The sequence below is a fragment of the Charadrius vociferus genome, unplaced genomic scaffold (genome assembly GCF_000708025.1).
Source record: "Charadrius vociferus isolate BGI_N301 unplaced genomic scaffold, ASM70802v2 scaffold32, whole genome shotgun sequence".
NCBI lineage: Eukaryota > Metazoa > Chordata > Aves > Charadriiformes > Charadriidae > Charadrius > Charadrius vociferus.
In genome coordinates this window covers 3,287,692-3,306,451 of record NW_009647856.1, presented here as the reverse complement: position 1 = coordinate 3,306,451, position 18,760 = coordinate 3,287,692, and the positions used below count along the sequence as shown (strand labels likewise).

At 37.8% G+C, this 18,760-nt stretch overlaps 1 protein-coding gene across 1 annotated transcript in view; it reads left to right on the top strand.

Annotated features, from left to right (window-relative positions):
* The window catches only part of PCLO (piccolo presynaptic cytomatrix protein), a 373,983-nt gene extending 356,697 nt beyond the window's left edge, over window positions 1-17,286 (top strand). Inside the window, exons 24-26 of the mRNA XM_009883002.1 lie at window positions 11,624-11,758; window positions 12,383-12,528; window positions 17,146-17,286. Of these exons, the coding sequence (XP_009881304.1) occupies window positions 11,624-11,758; window positions 12,383-12,528; window positions 17,146-17,286 (422 nt within the window). The remainder of the gene's footprint in view (window positions 1-11,623; window positions 11,759-12,382; window positions 12,529-17,145) is intronic.
* Window positions 17,287-18,760: the final 1,474 nt, after the last annotated feature.

Here is an 18,760-nt window from a genome sequence, read left to right as displayed (position 1 = left end):
GCCACCATGTGTTAAGTAATTTTTTATGGACTATAAATGACTTGAGCAAGCTGTGAAAAGAAACAGCTTGTTCCACTGCACTAACAGTGAAGGCTCAGTGTGCATTGTCTGTGCAGTAAATGTGCAATGAGCCACCCTCCAAACTAACTGAAATGAAAAACACGTCATATATGGTTCTTACGCCAATTCCTATTCACTGTGTATACTTCCCTGTGATAGGATGGCTTCATGGCGAAGGGAAACTGCCAAAAAAAAATATTATTTGCACTACTGAGTCAGAAAACATCAGTATATTTTTCAGCTTGGTTACCACTTTTAAAACCTTTCACGTGGTTCTTAAAACTAAGCCTGTATTAGACATGTAAGTAACACCTACTCCTGAAGTCAGCACTTTATCCTTGAGCTGGTTTTCCATGTATCTTTCTAATGATCTATATTCTTTAAAGATCTGCAACTAATTTTATGCATCTGCCTTTGAGGCTTGATTTTTTTCTGTGTCTAAAACGCCAAAGGAAAGAAAAATCCCTACCTAAGCAACTCGCTGCCAAAGCAAATGGGGAAGTTCCTAGGTGTTCCTGTTACACAACATGTTCTTTGGATTACATTTGAATGCAATATGACTTGTTTTGCTTATGTCTGACCTACAAATTTGGCAGAAAATATATAAATAAACTTTGTTTTCATGTCACTCTTCTCCCTGAGTGGTCAACAGGTTTCCTAACAGTACAATTGCTTTTCAGAAATGCAGTCTTCAATTGCTTTGGTTTCATTGCTTTCATTTTTAGCTGCTGTTCTTAGGAAGTATGTTGTTCTTATAATATTTTTTAAGCACTTTGTGTATTTGAATTTAGGTTGGGGGATGTTTGTTTACACCCCAGTTACAAAATATTCTGTTCAAAGGATTGTTTTCTCTTAGGACTCACAAAGGTAAATAATATAAGAAACCTATTTGGCAATCTAGTTTTCCCCTTCTGATACTGTGCTACCTAATGTTTCTGAATTATATTTATAATTATTTGATCCTTTTTATTATATCTTTGGGCAAATTTTCTATTACCTATTGCTACTATCCATGGGAATCATTTCACTCATCTTAAAGTGCTGTTATTATTTCCATTATACTTTCATCATATTGTAATACAAGCCAAATGGACTTCAATCCATTTCCTGGGGTTTCTAGTAGTTCGAACCAGAATGTCTCATTTCATGACATCAAGCAGAAAAAAAGAATAAATAAATCTGTTGTGATATTCACATTTTCATATATATATTCAGAGAGAGAAGGTGTAAACTTTTCATTATTTTGGCACAGAAATTGAAGGTTGGCTCAGAAGGGATTTTGTCATTTCAGACTATATTGTCAAACTCTCAAAAACTTGCATATCAAAATTAAAAAAAGATAGAAAATGTATTTGCCATGGGAGAGGGAAAGTAGCTGAAAATTTGTCATCATTTAAATGAGAACCTAAGCAAAATCTAGTAAAATCCTCCCTGTTTTGTATAGGTAAAACCCATTTTGAGTTCTCATTCTGACATGGAAAAAGAGCTTGCAGACTCACTTGTCCTACTTTACCAGAACATTTACGCTATATTACACAAAGATTATTGTAGTATTGTGCAAAATACTTTACTGAACTGTGGTTTCGTCAAATACAGACTTTTAAGAGCAGTTTGCAGATTTCTTCTCCCTTTAGCAGCACATTTTCTCCTCGGTAAAGCTGCAATAGAATAGGCTTAAAATAATCAAGGTTCGGGTTGCTCTGTATGTATGACATTAAATACTTTTCTTCTTTTCCCTGTATGAACTTTTGTCCTTCTGAAAGCCAAGGCAAAGTGTGCCTTTCAACATCAAAATTTCAGACATGCTCCGGCAGTCAGTCTTTTATGCAGCTGAATCCGCAGCATCTGATATGTCTCCTTATGTAAGATGCTAAAACTGTGAAAAGAAGACTGTGAATGTATATTTAGGCTCAGGCAGTGATTTATGGTGAGGATAAAAGGGAGCAAAGGTGGTTGAAAAGAGTTTTGCCTTCTGAGACATGGGGCTCTGTAGTTCACCCTTTCAGATCCATGCTGCACCTATCTTTGAAGTTCAAGTAAAATCGCAAGAATAATTTCAGCCACCATTTTAGCTTTCTCTCATTGAAGTGATGGGAGTCAGTAGAGCTGTAGATTTACATTTTGATACTTTTAGCCCAATTTCACTGTTTAAAAATCAGTTTTCTAAATCAAAGACATCAACTATCTCTGAAACGCATCTCAACCATCACTGAAAAAAAAGGCAGATCCTTCCAGAAGGCATTTATCCATCCTAATATATAAGTTTAAGGAGGTGCTATCCCTACTGACTATAGAGTCTAAAGAGTTTGAGTAAGACACCTAAACTTCCTTATGATTAGCCCTGTCATTAGTTTATTATTCTAAACCAAAGCTAAATTTGGGGGAATTTTGGTATTTGAATGAATTGCAGAGAGGGTGTTGATAGAATAATCAGCTTTCCTTTCCACAGAAGTATAAATAAGTATAGATAAATATAAATAGGACATATCTAGTAGGATGTACTATGAATTAGTTCTGTAACTGTCTTGACTTGCCTCACCCCATTTTTATTCTCCCTCTACCTACCACCTGTCAAATACAGGTATTCTGTGTTCATCTTCATTGTTAAAAGCAATCTCTGTAGTCGAGATGACTACCTTAATTGGTTGAATGTGATATATACAGTTCTCATGATTTTCCTTCTATTTATTCCAAATACCTCTATGGTACAGGGGCCAATCTCACTAAAATATTGAAAAAAAAATCTTTCTGGAGAAATCTTTCTGGGGTGCATCAAGAAGAGTGTGGCCAGCAGGTCGAGGGAGGTCATCCTCCCCCTCTACTCTGCCCTGGTGAGACCGCATCTGGAGTACTGTGTCCAGTTCTGGGCTCCCCAGTTCAAGAAAGACAGGGAACTGCTGGAGAGGGTCCAGCAAAGGGCAACAAAGATGATTAGGGGACTGGAGCACCTTTCTTATGAGGAAAAGCTGAGGGACTTGGGTCTCTTTAGTCTAGAGAAAAGAAGATTGAGGGGGGATCTTATTAATACATACAAATACTTAATGGGAGGATGCCAGGGGGATGGGAGTAGTCTTTTTTCAGTGGCGCCCAGTGATAGGACGAGGGGTAATGGGCACAAGCTTGAACATAGGAAGTTCCATCTTAACATGAGAAGGAACTTCTTTACTTTGAGGGTAGTGGAGCACTGGAACAGGCTGCCCAGAGAGGTTGTGGAGTCTCCCACTCTGGAGACATTCAAAACCCGCCTGGACGCTGTCCTGTGTAACGTGCTGTAGGTGACCCTGCTCTGGCAGGAGGGTTGGACTAGATGATCTCCAGAGGTCCCTTCCAACCCTAACAATTCTGTGAATTCTGTGAAATCTCTGATCCCCTATACTGTCCTCTACATCACTGACACAGGCAGCTTCTCACACTAGTGAAACTTTCTTCTCTAGTCACCTCCTCTGATCTTATTGCCTCATTAAGCTCTTCCTCTTCATTAACCTCATTAACCTCTTCCTACTGCCTCATTGACCTTTTCATTCAATATTTTAGAATGCTACTTAACAGAAGTAAAAACAGTTGAAACTGGATTGGTACAAGCCAATGATTTTTATTTTTCATGTTTGAGCACGTGTGAAGTATCAGTGTTATTTTCCCACAAATCAGTGTACTTCAGGCCAAGAGTTTTTGCATACGGCATGAGTCCACAGTCAGCATTATTTTTCATCTTTTTTTTTTCTTTTGAAATAAATGAATCAAATATCTGAAAGAGACACACACACAGAGTGACCAATAAATGGCACAAGGTTTATATTTTTTTCTGGGAAATATTTCACACATCAAAATCTGAACAGGTAAAGGCCTTCTCTGTTTTCAAAATGTATTTTGTGCAACAGTTTTTTGTTGGGTTTTTTTTTTTTTCATCTGAAAATAAATACTGAAAACTATTTTCCTTCAAATATTCTTTGCTTAATCCTGCTAAGAATTCTGGGTATACAGGCTAAATTTCTGTACTAGTATATTCAAACTTTTGTGGGCAGTGGGCCTGCTAGCTCTAAGAATCATAACATAAAACTGTCAGCTTGTTCATATACCTGAGCCTTAAAGCCAGCCACCCCCACTGCCCACAAAATTGTAAATTGTGTTTGCTGTGAGCAAAGTCACACCTAGTCTTCACGTAAGCAGATTAGAGAAGACTGTAAACATACCAGGGACCCTCAGCAGCTGCAGCTCCTCTTCAGAGCAGGGGAAAAAACAGGCAGCCTTACTCTGAGCTTTAGTTTGTCCCATGACCTATTGATAGCACCATGCAGGGCAGACTGGGTAGCTGATTGCAAGAGGAACAACAAATTTCAGAAGCTGCATGTATTCAACCTCATCTCTGGAGCTCAGGAACACATTTATTGAGACAGTCCTATGCCAGTAAACCCAACATCTATTTAAAGCACTGTGAGACAGGAGGAAGTAGTAGTTAAAACTGTATTAGATGCCTGATTTTTCTTACAGTAGGGAACACAAAGATAAAACCAGCCTACAGAGAAAATTGGGGCAATTTTCAGGGTGAAAGAAATATGTGGGAGAAAAGTGAAAGACAGAAAGAAGGTAATCAAAAAATCTCAAAAGGATGGAAAAGACTGGAGCCTGTAAGCATTGGGAGGTATTGTTTAGAAAACTCATCCATCATTATTTTCAACAGCTTTGCCAGTAGCACAGGTCCCAGCAAAAGGATGAAAGGCATGAATACAAACAGCTGGTACTGCAAGTAACTGATGTGATGTTAATTTAAAAAAAAAAAACAAAAAAAAAACCCAACAACAACAAACCAAAAACAAAGAGAAAGGGGTTTGCTTAAAAAAATATTGGATTTTTTTTATGTTATTTTGAATTCTTCATATATTTAGTTTTAAAATTATATTAAATATCCTTTTGCTTTACCTTCAGTTGGAGTTGTTTAATACTGAAATGTAAATAATAAATGGCTAGGATTTGGAGTAATACTGAATTATTTATTGCAATAAGATGATCTTATCTTGTTTTCCTGAAGCACACCTGTCTGCTGGAGGATGGACTTCTGGTTCTTAAAATAGTGTTAAAGGAATCCAGCAGAAAAGTATCTTTTGCTACAACAGCACTCGGTTAGACAGAAAATTATGTCTGTACAAGCTTCATGGATTATGGTTGAGGGATACATCACAGTGGCATAGGTCCTTATCAGCCTTTTTAAGTCTTTGTGTTTTTCCGTGGGATTAGGAATCACACACCAAAGTCCTGTTTATATTTACATGATCAAAATCTCTCTCTTTACAGTACACCCAATGCCAGTTACTAAATCCAAACAACCCTTAGTTAGAGAAGTAAATGTTATTGTCTCCACCTCTGAGATTAGGCACAGAGGTGAAGTCTAAAATCACAGAAAGCTACTAAAGGATGGGGATCTTGGGACAGGACCCATGTTTTTGAGTTGTCTTTAATCATGTCCCATATTTTAAAGTCAACAAAATTTTCCTTTTTCTGAATCAAGTTCTCAAGAACCCCCCTTGGATTCCTTAGATTTTATGACATGTTACTATGTGTTCTAACTTTCTAAATATTACAAACATGCCCTAATACAGCTGAATCCAAGATTTTGTTTATTGAATAAACACAGCTACATAAGGAGCATTTGAGTTGCTTAGTTCTGGAAGACATGATGTCTCATTACACAGTGTTAGAGATAACTATAGATGCACCAAGTCCAGGTCATTCGATACCTCTGAGACAAATGGTAGTAAAATACGTCAAAGAAGTGCCTGTATTCTATCAATAAACACTGTACAGACCTCTCAGAGATTCATTAATTTAATCTCTCAGGGTATCAATACAGATAAAGACCTAAGGAAATAAAATTAGTTCTAACAAAATAAGTCTTCACCTCTGATCATGTGCTTATGATGGCACTAAGCTAATCATTACTTATCTCTTCATCTTAGACTGAAAGATTATGGAAATTCTGAAGCTTAGTACTTACTCTTTCAGAATTATAAATGTAACAGATTCAGAAGAAACAATGTTTCATGTTATACTCAGAAATTTCTTTCTGAGACAAGCTGGGAGACACATTTCATTCGCTTCAATTTGCTTGTGGGGAGCACTCATGCAAAAGACAACAAATACCAAATACCAGAAACCACTAATGCAAAAATTTGTAGAGATTTGTTATTCCCAAACTTTTTTCAAGTGAACATTTACAGAGTTGCATCATGTAGTCTCATAACAGCCATTTGCACTGTCACATAATTTCTCTCCTTGGCTGACTCCCTGATCTGGATTCTTTAATTTCCATATTGGATGATTTTAATTTTCTCCTGGGAATTCTTTTAGCACAGATGTATTTGCTCTTTCTGAGATAAAACCAAGGTTCTGGAGACAGTCTGCTTATCTCCCGATGGTGTGGAGGACATGTTTGTTTCCCTGTGTTCCATACTGACTGTCAGCACTGTTGCAGCTGGCCCTGCACCACCAAATACTCCAATGTTCTCCCTTGATGTCACAAAGGGCAGCATCATGTTGTCTATAAACCACCATCATCATGCTACAATAAGACTACTCTAATTTTCTCAGGCTCTTTGCACCAAAATATGCCCCCTAAAAAATAACTTTTGTGTTCCTGCCACAAGGCAACAAGATAGGAGTCAGAAGACAGCGGGCTAATGGCAAAGCAGTGTGGAAGTGTCTGGTCTACTTTAAAGGTGGCTTGTCTGCAGCAGTAGAGCAAGCTCTTGTTCTGCATCAATATTGGGAAACCTGGGATTGCTCGCTGGGATGTGTGCTTTCAGAAAAGTCGAAGTAACATGAGTATTCATAATCAGAAAGTGTAAAAATAAAACCTGAAAAAGTATGCATTCCTCTTAAAATGCAGCCATTTCTCTGAGCACACACAAACGGAAAAATAGGAGGAAGAATCCTGCTAAAGCAAACTACAGCTCTGCGGTCCTTCCTCTTCTACATACATGAGGGATAAGGCATGCTAGTCCTATAGATTGTAGCCGCAAAGTATAGGAAAATAAAGCTGGTTCTTTTGTTGTCGTTTTTTCTGTTTGGCTGGCTGGGTGGGGTTTTTCTTGTTTGTTTTGTCCTACTTCTTTTTTTTCCAGCATCTGAGTTCTTTGATTGAGTAGTAAGAGGATGAGCTGGGCTGTAAGGAATTAAAAAACCCACTACCACAACCCCAAATTAACATTGCCACATTCAGTAGGCCAGGCTCACTGGAAGCTGCTGAGAAGGACCTTTCTATAATTTTAAAGCCTTAACCATAAAGTGTATGAGTCCTTAAGCTCCAGAATAGAATTTCCTACATGTTTTGGAAACAATAATTCTGTTATAAACTTCATTTGGAAATAAAAATGCTGGGAAATAATTGCCAGTACTCCTCCTCTCCCCCAATTTTATTTCTAATTCCACTGCTCTAATACCCCCAGTCTTCTAGAAGAGAAGGAACCTGTACTAACTTATACACAACAGTGGGACAAAATGTCAGTTTATGTATTTTCTTAATTCTGTTTTCTGGCCATCTGGCATCCATTCAACAAATTACTTCAGTAGATGCTCATCGAGTAGCAGCATTTAGGCATCTCATACTTAAATTTCCAAATTTAACCTACTCACACTTGGTCCATCTGTGTGAATAGACATAGTCAATCCCAAAAGGCAATTCAACTTATTCTAAGACAAATGTGCAAATGAGCTCAGAAGTCTGCAATTGAACTGAACGAAATTCCTGCCATTGTCCAGTGAGATTTACCTGCTCATTTAAATGCGTCACTGAATTATCCTTAATAACAGACTGATGGGAGACAACAATTTACTGCTGTCTTGGGTAATTTTGTTTGACAGCATGCATCTGATCAAAAAGGAATGGGAGCACAATCCATAGTTATCAATGCCTGGAAGTTAACAACAGCAGTGCAGATGACACATCCTGTGATTTACAGCAGCGGTCATTTAAAACTAATAGCAGAACTAATTAACCTTTCACAGCACAGAATGTGACAGTTCTACAAGAGCAACAGCTTATGTAGCCATCACCATAGCAAATTTAAACCCTTTTACTTCTCAAACACCTTGCAGCAATTTAGTTAATTAACCATCACCTTTTAATTGTTAATGGATTTTTAATAAGTCTGGTCCCCTATAAAGAGGAGTTTTGTCATGTAAAAAACACTGATATATTTAATCATAGCTATATATTTTTAAGAATTGATTAGCTACTGTTAATGTGTTCCTAAAGTGAACATGATGCTGCTGTGCATGTCTGTGGTCCTCTTGTGGTACATCAGTAAGTCTGCATTTGATATATATGTAACAGGTAAAATATCACACAAATTGAGCTTAAATATTTATTATCCCTTTCCATATTTACTCTATCATATGTTTGTAGAAAGCAAAATCATCTTTTCCCATTTCTTGTTTCCTAGGTTAAATTAGAAAGTAATGTTTTTAGTATTTAACTATATGGTTCTCTGCCACGTGTTTCACCCAGAATACATCTTCTTGAGGCAAACAGTAATATTCAAGTTACAAATTATTTCCTAGTGTCTTAGAAAACCATATGAGTACTTCCCTAGAAAGATACGCAACATCTCTTTCACTGTATTTACTTTCTTCAGAGTTGCATTGTAGCATTTGTTTATCATCATCCAGTGACTACCGAAATACCCACAATCAGTTCTGTTTACACATCACTTACCATTGATGTTTTCTAAACATATAGAAGAATGCAAAAGGTTGTGACTGGGCACTGTGGTTTCAGCTATTCCTACCAATGCAAACCTCCGGGGCGACCAATCCCATGACACCCTGAACAACTTTATTTCTGCTATATCTGTCAAAGAACATTCACATCCACCTCAGCCCATTGTGAACTCTCAACAGCTCATAAGTTCATTATTAACGCTTCCCCTCATCAATGTATCTCCTTTTCTAAATGTATTTCCATTTAAAGAATCCACTCCACAAACAAGTGTACATTTGAGTTATTCTTACAGACCCGTCAAAGGAAAGATGTCGCAAATATAAACAAGAAAGGGGAAAAAGTCTAACAATGGAAGAAATAGGAATCGCTTCTGAGTCTTCAAAATTCTTCTAGGTTTTGAAGTGGTGATTTATTTTAGTGCCTTATTTCATAAGGCTGGTGTTAAGGCTTTTTCACTGCCTGCTGTGGGAGAAATGAAAATTAGTATGAAAGCACAAGAGAGCTATCATGCTTCATGTGCTCGCAGCTGGAGATCATTGTTTTCTCCATGAGGCTTAAATTGTGAAGCAGGATTGTTTGTCATAAAGAGTATCTGGGGATACAGAATAGTCCACAGAAAATTTCCAGATGCTGAGAAACGGTGCTGGAATTTTGAAATGCATTCTAAATTACGGGAAGCATTTCTCCCTTTTTCTAGCTCACAGCATCAGAGGTACCATCCAACCTACCTGATTTCATTTTAGGTTGAATGCATATCTAAGTGAAAAAGACGGTATTAAGTCAATCAAGAAAGACAAGGTTCTAACTGTTTCAAATAAATCTTAAAGGACAGAGATGGAATAAAGTAAAATAAATAAACTGAGCATATTTTCCAGAAAAGGCTGTTGTTAACTAAAGAGTGCCTAAGACTAGTGTTAGGTTTGTGCTACAGCTGTCCATGCTGGGCGTTTATCATCGTCAAGCACTGGAGTCCATGCAAGAATCAATATTGATCAAAAAGCCAGAGCTATGCGACACGTTTCATGTATGTCATGTTTTCATCAGTGATTTAGTAGTTTATCCACAGAGCAGAGGAAGCATTATAGTTTTTTTCTTGTATCTGTTTCCAGTCATTCAAAATCCAGAGTTTAGCCAAGCTAGACCCACTGGGCACTCAAAACTTTCCAGAAAAAAAGTTATTTTTAACCATAATTTAAAGCTTGTTGACACATGATGGAACGGGTTAATGAATAACAACAGGGACAGTGTTGGCTTTTCCTTCTTTGAGCCCAAGTACTAAAAATCTTTTCTGCTGCCATCACAAGATGAGGGCTCCATTCTCTTTGCACAAAAAATATAGCAGAAAGCAAGATGCTATTATTGCATGTTCAAACCTATAGGAAGGGTTTTCTGATGATTAAATATGGTGAAAGAATCAATTGCCTCCTAACAGGTCCTCTCCCACCTTAAAAGCTATGGGTGAAACACTGACCTAGCTGAATTTGCAAATTTGTTATTGACTGTACCTAAGTCAGATTCCAGCTCCAGTTTGTGAGGAGGGTTAAGGGGCCAGGTTGTAGCTGTGATTATTTGTTATTAAATTTTTATTCACGATCACCAAAAATACTTTAAGTAGGAAAACCAACAGAATGTGTGATTGCTCATGGACATCTGTGACGCAACAGTTGGCATTTTTAGTGGGGATTATTCAAATTTGGTTATACATTTGCGATACAAGTAAATAATCTCTACATGCTGCTTCGTAACCTTCTACTCTTTAAGAGAGGAGATTCTCCAGGTGTATCATAATTGTTTACTTTCTGCAAAATTGCTTTGCTCCTTACAACATTTTGGCACCAGCTTCTAGAATTTCCTGGTAATGTGTTAAAGCTCCAGCCTGTTGGAACCAGAAACTAAGTAATAAAGACTCCCAGGGGCTTAATGGTTTGGGTGTTGGTTTTTTTTTTTAACTAATGTCTAAAGAGAAGAGGAAGGTGAAATAATATTTCACAGTAGCAGGACAATAGATATAGAAACACAACTCCTGTTATGATGCTATTATAGACAGCATTGAGCTGAGGGCATGGGCTCTGCTTACACCATTACACTCATTTAGGAGATGTGGCCCTGCTCTACGCTGCCTGGCTTCAGTAAAACCTTGTGGGAGGACAGGAAAGGGAAAGGCGAAACAGCTTTGCTTGCATTTAATTCTGTGCCTTCTCTCCATCCCTGGACTGATTTAGAGAGAAATCTATACAATGTAGGAATAATGGGCCTGTATTTCTGCCCATATAGGAAAGGAAATCACCTTTACTTTTAAAGGTCACAGTGAGCACTTCCCTTTAAGTTGTGTGAATGATATTGCTCCATATACACAAAAAAGTGAAATGAAACGCTAACTTCACCAGTCTTAATTCACTGCCTTTCAGAATCTTACTTTTTAGCTCTCCATTGAATGTCCTCCTTTGTTTTTATTGTCTTTTTTTTTTTTTTTTTAATGAGATAACTTCTGAATCTTGTAGTAAAGGTTTCTGTAAATTGTAGTGATCATTACATGACTTGTAATGAATTCTCATGAAATTTGTACTCTTGGGAGCAAAGCTCCTCTGAAGCAAATACATTCTGAAGCATATAAACTAGTTACACATGTGTACTGCATATATGTACTATTTTTTCATTCAAGCAATACATTACCTTTATACCCCTGACTAAAATCTATACTCTGTCCTGAAAAAAGGGACAAAAAAATCCCAAACAAAAAAAAATTAAAAAAAAAAAAAACAAACCAGAAAACTCTACTTCTTTCTAAGTCAGAAAGATATATTCAGTTTCCTTTTACATTAATGAGGGTTGCTTTTTCTGCTTTTGCAGGTAAAACACAGGTTATGGGTGAAATCAAGATTGCATTAAAGAAGGAAATGAAGACAGATGGAGAACAGCTGATAGTAGAAATCCTGCAGTGCAGAAATATCACATACAAATTTAAATCTCCAGATCATCTACCAGGTATCACACAGAAACCAGCTTCATGATATTTTGAAAACATTAAGTAGGGTGTATCTGAAGTTATTTAACATAACCACTAAAACGGGAAAGAAAATTGCTTCTTAATCAGAATGACATATTCTATAGGACTCTTTTTGAAGTGCTTTTTTTCTCCTATGAGCAACTTCAATGAAAGTAGAAAAAAAATAATTATAGAAGCAAATTAACTCTCAGAAGTTATTCCTCCTCTTACTTTACTTTTGATTGTTAAAATTAATCCTTTGTTTAACTTTAATAGAAATTATAACTCCCTAGGTTGTTAAAGAATAATGATATCTAATGAAAAATTGTATTCTGGTGAAAATGCTTTTTAAAAGTTAAAAAATCACGTTAGTAATAATATTTTAATACATACATAAAGAAATCAAGGTATTTGTTCCTTTAATGACATCATTGTAAGCACAAAGTAATTCCCTTGGATTTAGTGGGGTGGTTTCATTTCTACACATGTGAATGAGAACAGAATATGGCGCTCTAAAGTACCATGATCTGTTTCTTCACCACACTTCCCCTCTGTTGAAATCATTAGCAACAACGATTATTTAAAAGCTTCTGTATTTAACTCGTTGAACTGTTCTTCCCCAGACCTGTATGTGAAGCTGTACGTTGTCAATATCTCTACCCAAAAGAGAGTAATTAAGAAGAAAACCAGGGTATGCAGGCATGACCGAGAGCCTTCGTTCAATGAAACATTTAGATTTAGCTTGAGTCCTGCTGGGCATTCTCTTCAGGTAATTTCGCATTTTATTAAAACCTAATTTTTGATGTTGTCCATGCTGTGCTATGGGCATTTGAGATCAATCTTCTACCCCAGTTGTTTGCTGAAAAGAGGAAATTACAAAGGAAATAACACAACTACATAATAATGGAAATATCTGGCTGGAGGACACTGTAAAAGATGGTTCAATCCATCACCCTACACTGAGGAAGCGTATTTATAGACAAGGCCTGAATTTTTTAGGCTTGGTCTGTTCTTAAAATGCCCTAGAGAAGGAAGTTATCCATGCCTTCCAAAATTACTTCTCTATGTATTTAGAAAGTTTAGTATAGTATTTAATATGCCATGTTTTTAAATTAAGTTAATTTATCCTTAAGTATTCTCACAAAGCGCTGAGGAAAACTGATCTGCTTTCTTTTTGTAAAAAAAATTTTCACACTGAAAGTTTGTAATCGTATCTCTCCTCTCTATTTTTCCAGGCTAAGTAAACCAAATTTCGTTGATATGTCCTTCTGCCTAAATTCCTAATCATTTTATCATTCCCTCAACTTCTTTAAAAGTCATAATCTCAGGCATTGCAGAATCACCCATTATGCCAAGTGAAATATTCTCTGTGTACATTTGGAAAGGAGATGATGGCATTTTCAGCCTGTGGCACATCAAATGATGTATGGAACTGATTCATGGTCCCTCTCCTGTGTTATAGTCGCTTAGACAGATTGGACCATTTGGTCAGATACGCATTTTCAGACAGACAGGATTCACTTTACCTACCTTCATTTACTTTCATGCGAGTAGATGACTAATATAAGCCAGATATTCAGACAGCTTCTACTCAGTGGAAAGAGATGGTCAATTCCAGGGGTATCTGCATGCTAATTTTAAAAGTGGAAAGAATTGTTGGGCATACCAGCATCCACTAAATGTACCTTTAAATCTGGAAGACTGACATAAACAAGCCAGCTACATTTTGATGATTAAAGTTAAACTGGATTATCTAAGTGCTTATGTTAGGTTTATTGGTTGTATCATTAAAATTAAAACCAAAATAGATGTTGCTTACAAAACAAGGCCGACAAAAACAGATACTGTTCTCCCTGTGGTAAAGCATCCTAACATCCATATTGATTTAACAGACTCAGTAAAAGACTATTAAAGATGCTATATTACCTGAGAAAATACAAAGTGGTCAATAAAGTCTCAATGAAGTTTAAGAGCTTAAATTCTTGTAAAAACTTTGCTTCCAGTGGTGGTTTGAAGAGGAAATCATAAGGGGGAGTAGACCAGTGAAGAAGAACCCACGGAGTCCTATGGGAAAATAAGCCATCAAGTTGTTAAGGAGGGAGGTAGTGAGGGAGGTAGCTGTAGGAACAGTCAGTCTGAGACTTCGCAATGTTGCCTCAGAAACTCTGTGATACATATTGGTGCTGCACACCAAACCTAAGAAAACAAAGGCTGTAAAAGTAACAAGGAACAAGTTTAAAACAAACAAAAGGTGTTTCTTCTTTACATAAATTGGAGTTTGACCTGTAAAATCTGTTGCCATAAGATATTGTGGATCCTAAATGTTTTCATGGAAAAAGTAACTGGAGAAAATGATTGGACATATTGGCAAAATACGTCTTAGTCCATTAAATACAAACATACCGCTTGTGAGTCAGGAAGTCAATGGTCCAGAGTAGGTATTTTGGGAAAATATCACGGTTATTATATATTGTCCTGTTCTTCTATTCTGCCCTATACCCTTTTGGAAGCAGAATATCTGCCTGGAAAGATCTTTGATCTGGCTTAGCACATTTGTTTTTATATGGTCTTCGTACCTATCAATTAATCAGTTCCTACTGCAAATGAAGCTGCTGATTTGAATGCTGAATTTGACAGTGGTGAACATTTAGGGGCAAATGGGGACATTGTCAAAAGAGATTTGAGGGAGAAAGGAAGGAAACCAAAGCAGAATGTACAGAACAAACACAGAATTGGGAGATATGGGGGGAATAACATCAGAGAGAGGGAGTAAGACATGTCAAACATGGTAACTGTAGAAAATATATTGTAAAAAGACATAAGAATCAACTAGAGACGGAAATTAGGACAAGGGTCTGCACTCTAAAAATCAACAGAAAGAACTGTGAATATTAGCCATAAAAATGGGACCATGGGATATTGAGAAAAAAAAACAGGACTTTGACTCTAGCAGGCTCAATGACTTCTTCAAAGGACTTATTGATATTCAAATAGCAAAACATGTCTGTACCAATAATAATAATTAAGTGCTACATGCCTTTCATCCAAGGATCTCAAGCTTTAGCTCACAACAACACTGCGAATTAAGTACGATCTCTCCACTTCACAGAGATTTTGTCTACAGCCAGAGATCAGGGGAGGGGAGGGGAGGGGAGGGGAGAGGAGGGAAGGGAAGGGAAGGGAAGGGAAGGGAAGGGAAGGGAAGGGAAGGGAAGGGAAGGGAAAATGTAGAATCATCTGATCAAGTGTACTGGGAATAACGAAAAAAAAAGCCCAAAGATCAGAAACTGAGACTGGCCTACAGGATAGCAAGGCTGGAATTTAAAACTTGGAGCAGGGAAGAAGCAAGGCTGAGAGGCAGACAATTGGAGAAGACAGATAGTAGGGATCCAGCCGGGAGGAGTGGAGAGAAGGCTCAAGGACAGAAGCGTTGGAAAATTTCTGCTAGAATTTTTTTCTGTCCCAAAACTGTTGATGTGTCAGAATGAAAAAATTCTGCAGAAAACATTTTGGCAGGTTTCAGGCAGGCACTTGCCTCAGCCCCTGGTAGCTTGCTTGCTTGCTTCCCTGATTTCCCTGTTCCTTGGCAACCCACCTGAGACCCTTCTGGAAAGCACTAAGCTTCTGGCTCCTTCTCCTTGTTCCCTGGCTGCTGGCTTGCTACAATTAGAAACATGTAAATTCCTATGTGAAGACAATCAGGAAAAAAAAAAAAAAAACCAACCAAAAAATCTTTTTCACAGATGTTCTGGTTTGGTTTGACAGCTTCTGGGCTGTCCATTTCTTCAGAAAACACTGAACCAAGTGATCTAGAAGCCACTGGCAGTGGAGGCAGGCTGCCTATTTTCCTCGAGGATGAGCTTTCTGATGAGTGAAGTGAGGTTCCCTAATAGCTCAGTGCCTAAGTGTCATTTGGTTTTCCTTCCTCAAACCTGTTGACATATGGGCATGTAGGTGTCTAAGCTGTCCGTGTACATACTTTACTTACCAATTGATATCAAAATTGGTCAGGGAAGTAGGAAATTCATACAGGAAAAAAACTGTACATTTCATCCCCTCCCCTCTTCTCTTATTTTTTTTTTTTAATTACTGTAAAGTTTGCATTTTTTACTTTGTTTTCCAAATCAGAATGGAAAATTTTCAAAAGTGTTGAAGTTCTCGATTACTGGAATCTCTAGTTTTTCTACAGTTCTGTTACATGTCTGCTGTTGTATTGTCTCTTCCAGCATCTCAGTGGAGTAAAAAATTCTTGAGTCCTGCCATTCTTCTGTTAGGATAGATCTGTGAAACCAAGCAACAAGATGTCCTGTTTTCTCCTGCTGGTTCACATAGAGGGTGACAGCCTCCTACTGTTACCAGTTACCTCCCTTGCTCATTGCCGGAGGTCTGCTCAGTGATTGTGAATATTATGGGAATATTATAAACCTGCTGCTAATCCTATCATGGAACCGCAATTTTTCATGAGTCCTTTTTCATTTTGAAAATTCTAGGAAGTAGTTAAAAAAAAAAAAAAAAAGCAGCATTGAGCTTGTTAATTCGGTTACTCAATAATTAACAAATGCTAGAATTTATGTGACTGTGTAACTGTAACTCACTCCCTGAAATATATATAATACCAAATATATTTCTCCCAGAAACACATAGAATGAACCTATAGATCCACAGAATGAATCAAGTCCATCAGAGAAGGCTGTTGCTTGCATGGCATGAACCTGCTGAGCTGGAAAACATGTGTCTGTATGAGATACATCGGGGAGAGTCTTGAAGACCCAGCCTGCACTGCTCACCGAAGTGCCAGGGCTATTCCTTGCCCTTCCCACTCTCTGTGGCTGGGCAAGCAAGAGCCATAAGACCAGACGCAATACAGTGGCTCTCAGCAGATAACATAAATGGAGTGAGATTTCAGACCAAATCTACATTTCAGGTTGGACTACCACTTGCTGAGGTCAGAAACCAGAACTCTGGACTTTCTGACATACCAGTCTGCTCCGAGCTACAGCCTATATGCCAGGCACCCTTCAACTTCCATGCACTTAAAAAGGGCTGGTACTTTGCTTACATAAAGCTTTACCCTGTAACTTAAAATTTGACCTTGTGTTTGTCTTTGATAACCCACAGGTGAACAAATTGCTTCATAAAGTTCAAGACTGTCATCTTCTAGTTGCTACATCCCATGATAATAAAATAGAAGAGAGGGAAGGTTCAGTTTTCACAGGGCTTTGTTTTCATTGGGAATGTGACTCTGTATAAAGGGTTATGGTCGCTGTTTCTTTTCTGTGCATACTGAATCAGAGCTCAACATTCCTGAATCTTTCATGTTTGCTAGCAAATGCGCTATGTTAATATGCACATTGATAATTATTTATTATTATTATTATTTTCCCAGATTCTGCTTGTCTCCAATGGAGGGAAGTTTATGAAAAAGACACTGATTGGGGAAGCTTATATCTGGCTTGACAAAGTGGATCTAAGGAAAAGAATAGTAAACTGGCACAAACTGTTGGTCAGCTCCACACAAACACACTGAGCAGAGGTGTCTGCTTAGGGTGCAAAACCTGCAGAGTCTGCTCTAAACAGCATCACTCCAAGACTATAGTTTGATATCATTGTGTTTAGCTAGTCTTTCAGAAAACAAAGTAGAAAAGAGCAGTCTCTGGGCTACATAGCACACTTAAATGAGGGCTAGTACACTTGTTTTGCTGCAAAAGACAGCAAAGTAAAAGAAAACCTGGGCCCAGAAGTTCAAGTGAGGCTGTTTGAAACGAAGACTGACACGAGGGCTCCGTGTTGTCGGACTCTTTGTGAAGAGAGTAACCGTGAAGGAAATAAAGAAGGCTGGAAGGCAGGTGTTAATGCAGAGTTCGGCTGCAGCTGGAGGTAGTCTGATGGAAAGAGGAGTCTGGTTTTCTGTGCAACCAGAAGGAGATCATTTTATGCAAAAGCACCTAGGGTGACTGACTTTCCAAATCTCACTTAACAGAAGTGCAAAACTTGTTCTCTGCACCTTAGGATCTCTGATAATTTGCTGTAGTGAGATTTTGCCACTTGACACAAACTGCAAGGTGTTTGCAAGAGTGGTAATGTTATTTTACATTACTTTTTTCCTTCTTTCTTTTTCCTTCAGAAACTATGCTGTGGAGAATTGGATCTGATTGTTTTATTTGTTTTTGCGTGTTAACAATGGATATAAACCACTGTCCTAGAATGTAATGGCTAAAACTATATTAATGGTCTATAATTTGGGATGTAGTTTTAAAGAGAAAGTACAGGATGTAAACCGCCCTACATCAGGAAGAAAAAATGCTGTTTCGATGTCAGTGACGCTGTACTTCACCCTACCCTTTGAAACAGTAGTTTTAAAATAGTTTGGAATCGAAGAGACTTACGCACTGGGACTAACACAGTTATTTCAACTAGTCCTTCCATTTTTCATCAACCAGTCTTACTCTGAAACTCTACAGAGACAATACATTGTGGGCTATATTGTGGGCACTTCCGAGCAGTCAACCCACCATGCTAACACCAACCCACTCGGTGCAGGGCTCTGTATCAACACCAGTGACACACTTGAAATCTAAGGGGAAGGGAGAGCAGGGCAGTTACGACCTGGATGCTGTTGCATTAGAAAGAATTAAGAATATCCTCTTGCTATCTCAGGTGAATGTCTGGGTATAATCCATAATCCACTCAACAGCGTGGCTTCTCAGTTAGGAAAGTAAATAGAGAGGTAATTTGCAACCTTTAAGACTGTGTCAGCACTTCCATGCTTAAAGTCCCACTTTCAGGGTCTTGAAACTGAGCTGTTAGCTCACATTGGGAAGAAATTACTGCCTGGGATGGTTTAGGCTGGTTGTTGCATTTTCCCTTGTACCATTTTTGAAGAAAGGAAAGCTTTTTTCTCCCATTCCTAAAAATAGAGCAGTTTCTTTAAAAACAAGAATCAATATGTTACTAACTCCCCTGTTCTTCAGAAGTTGTTTAATATTTCACAGCTTCATTAA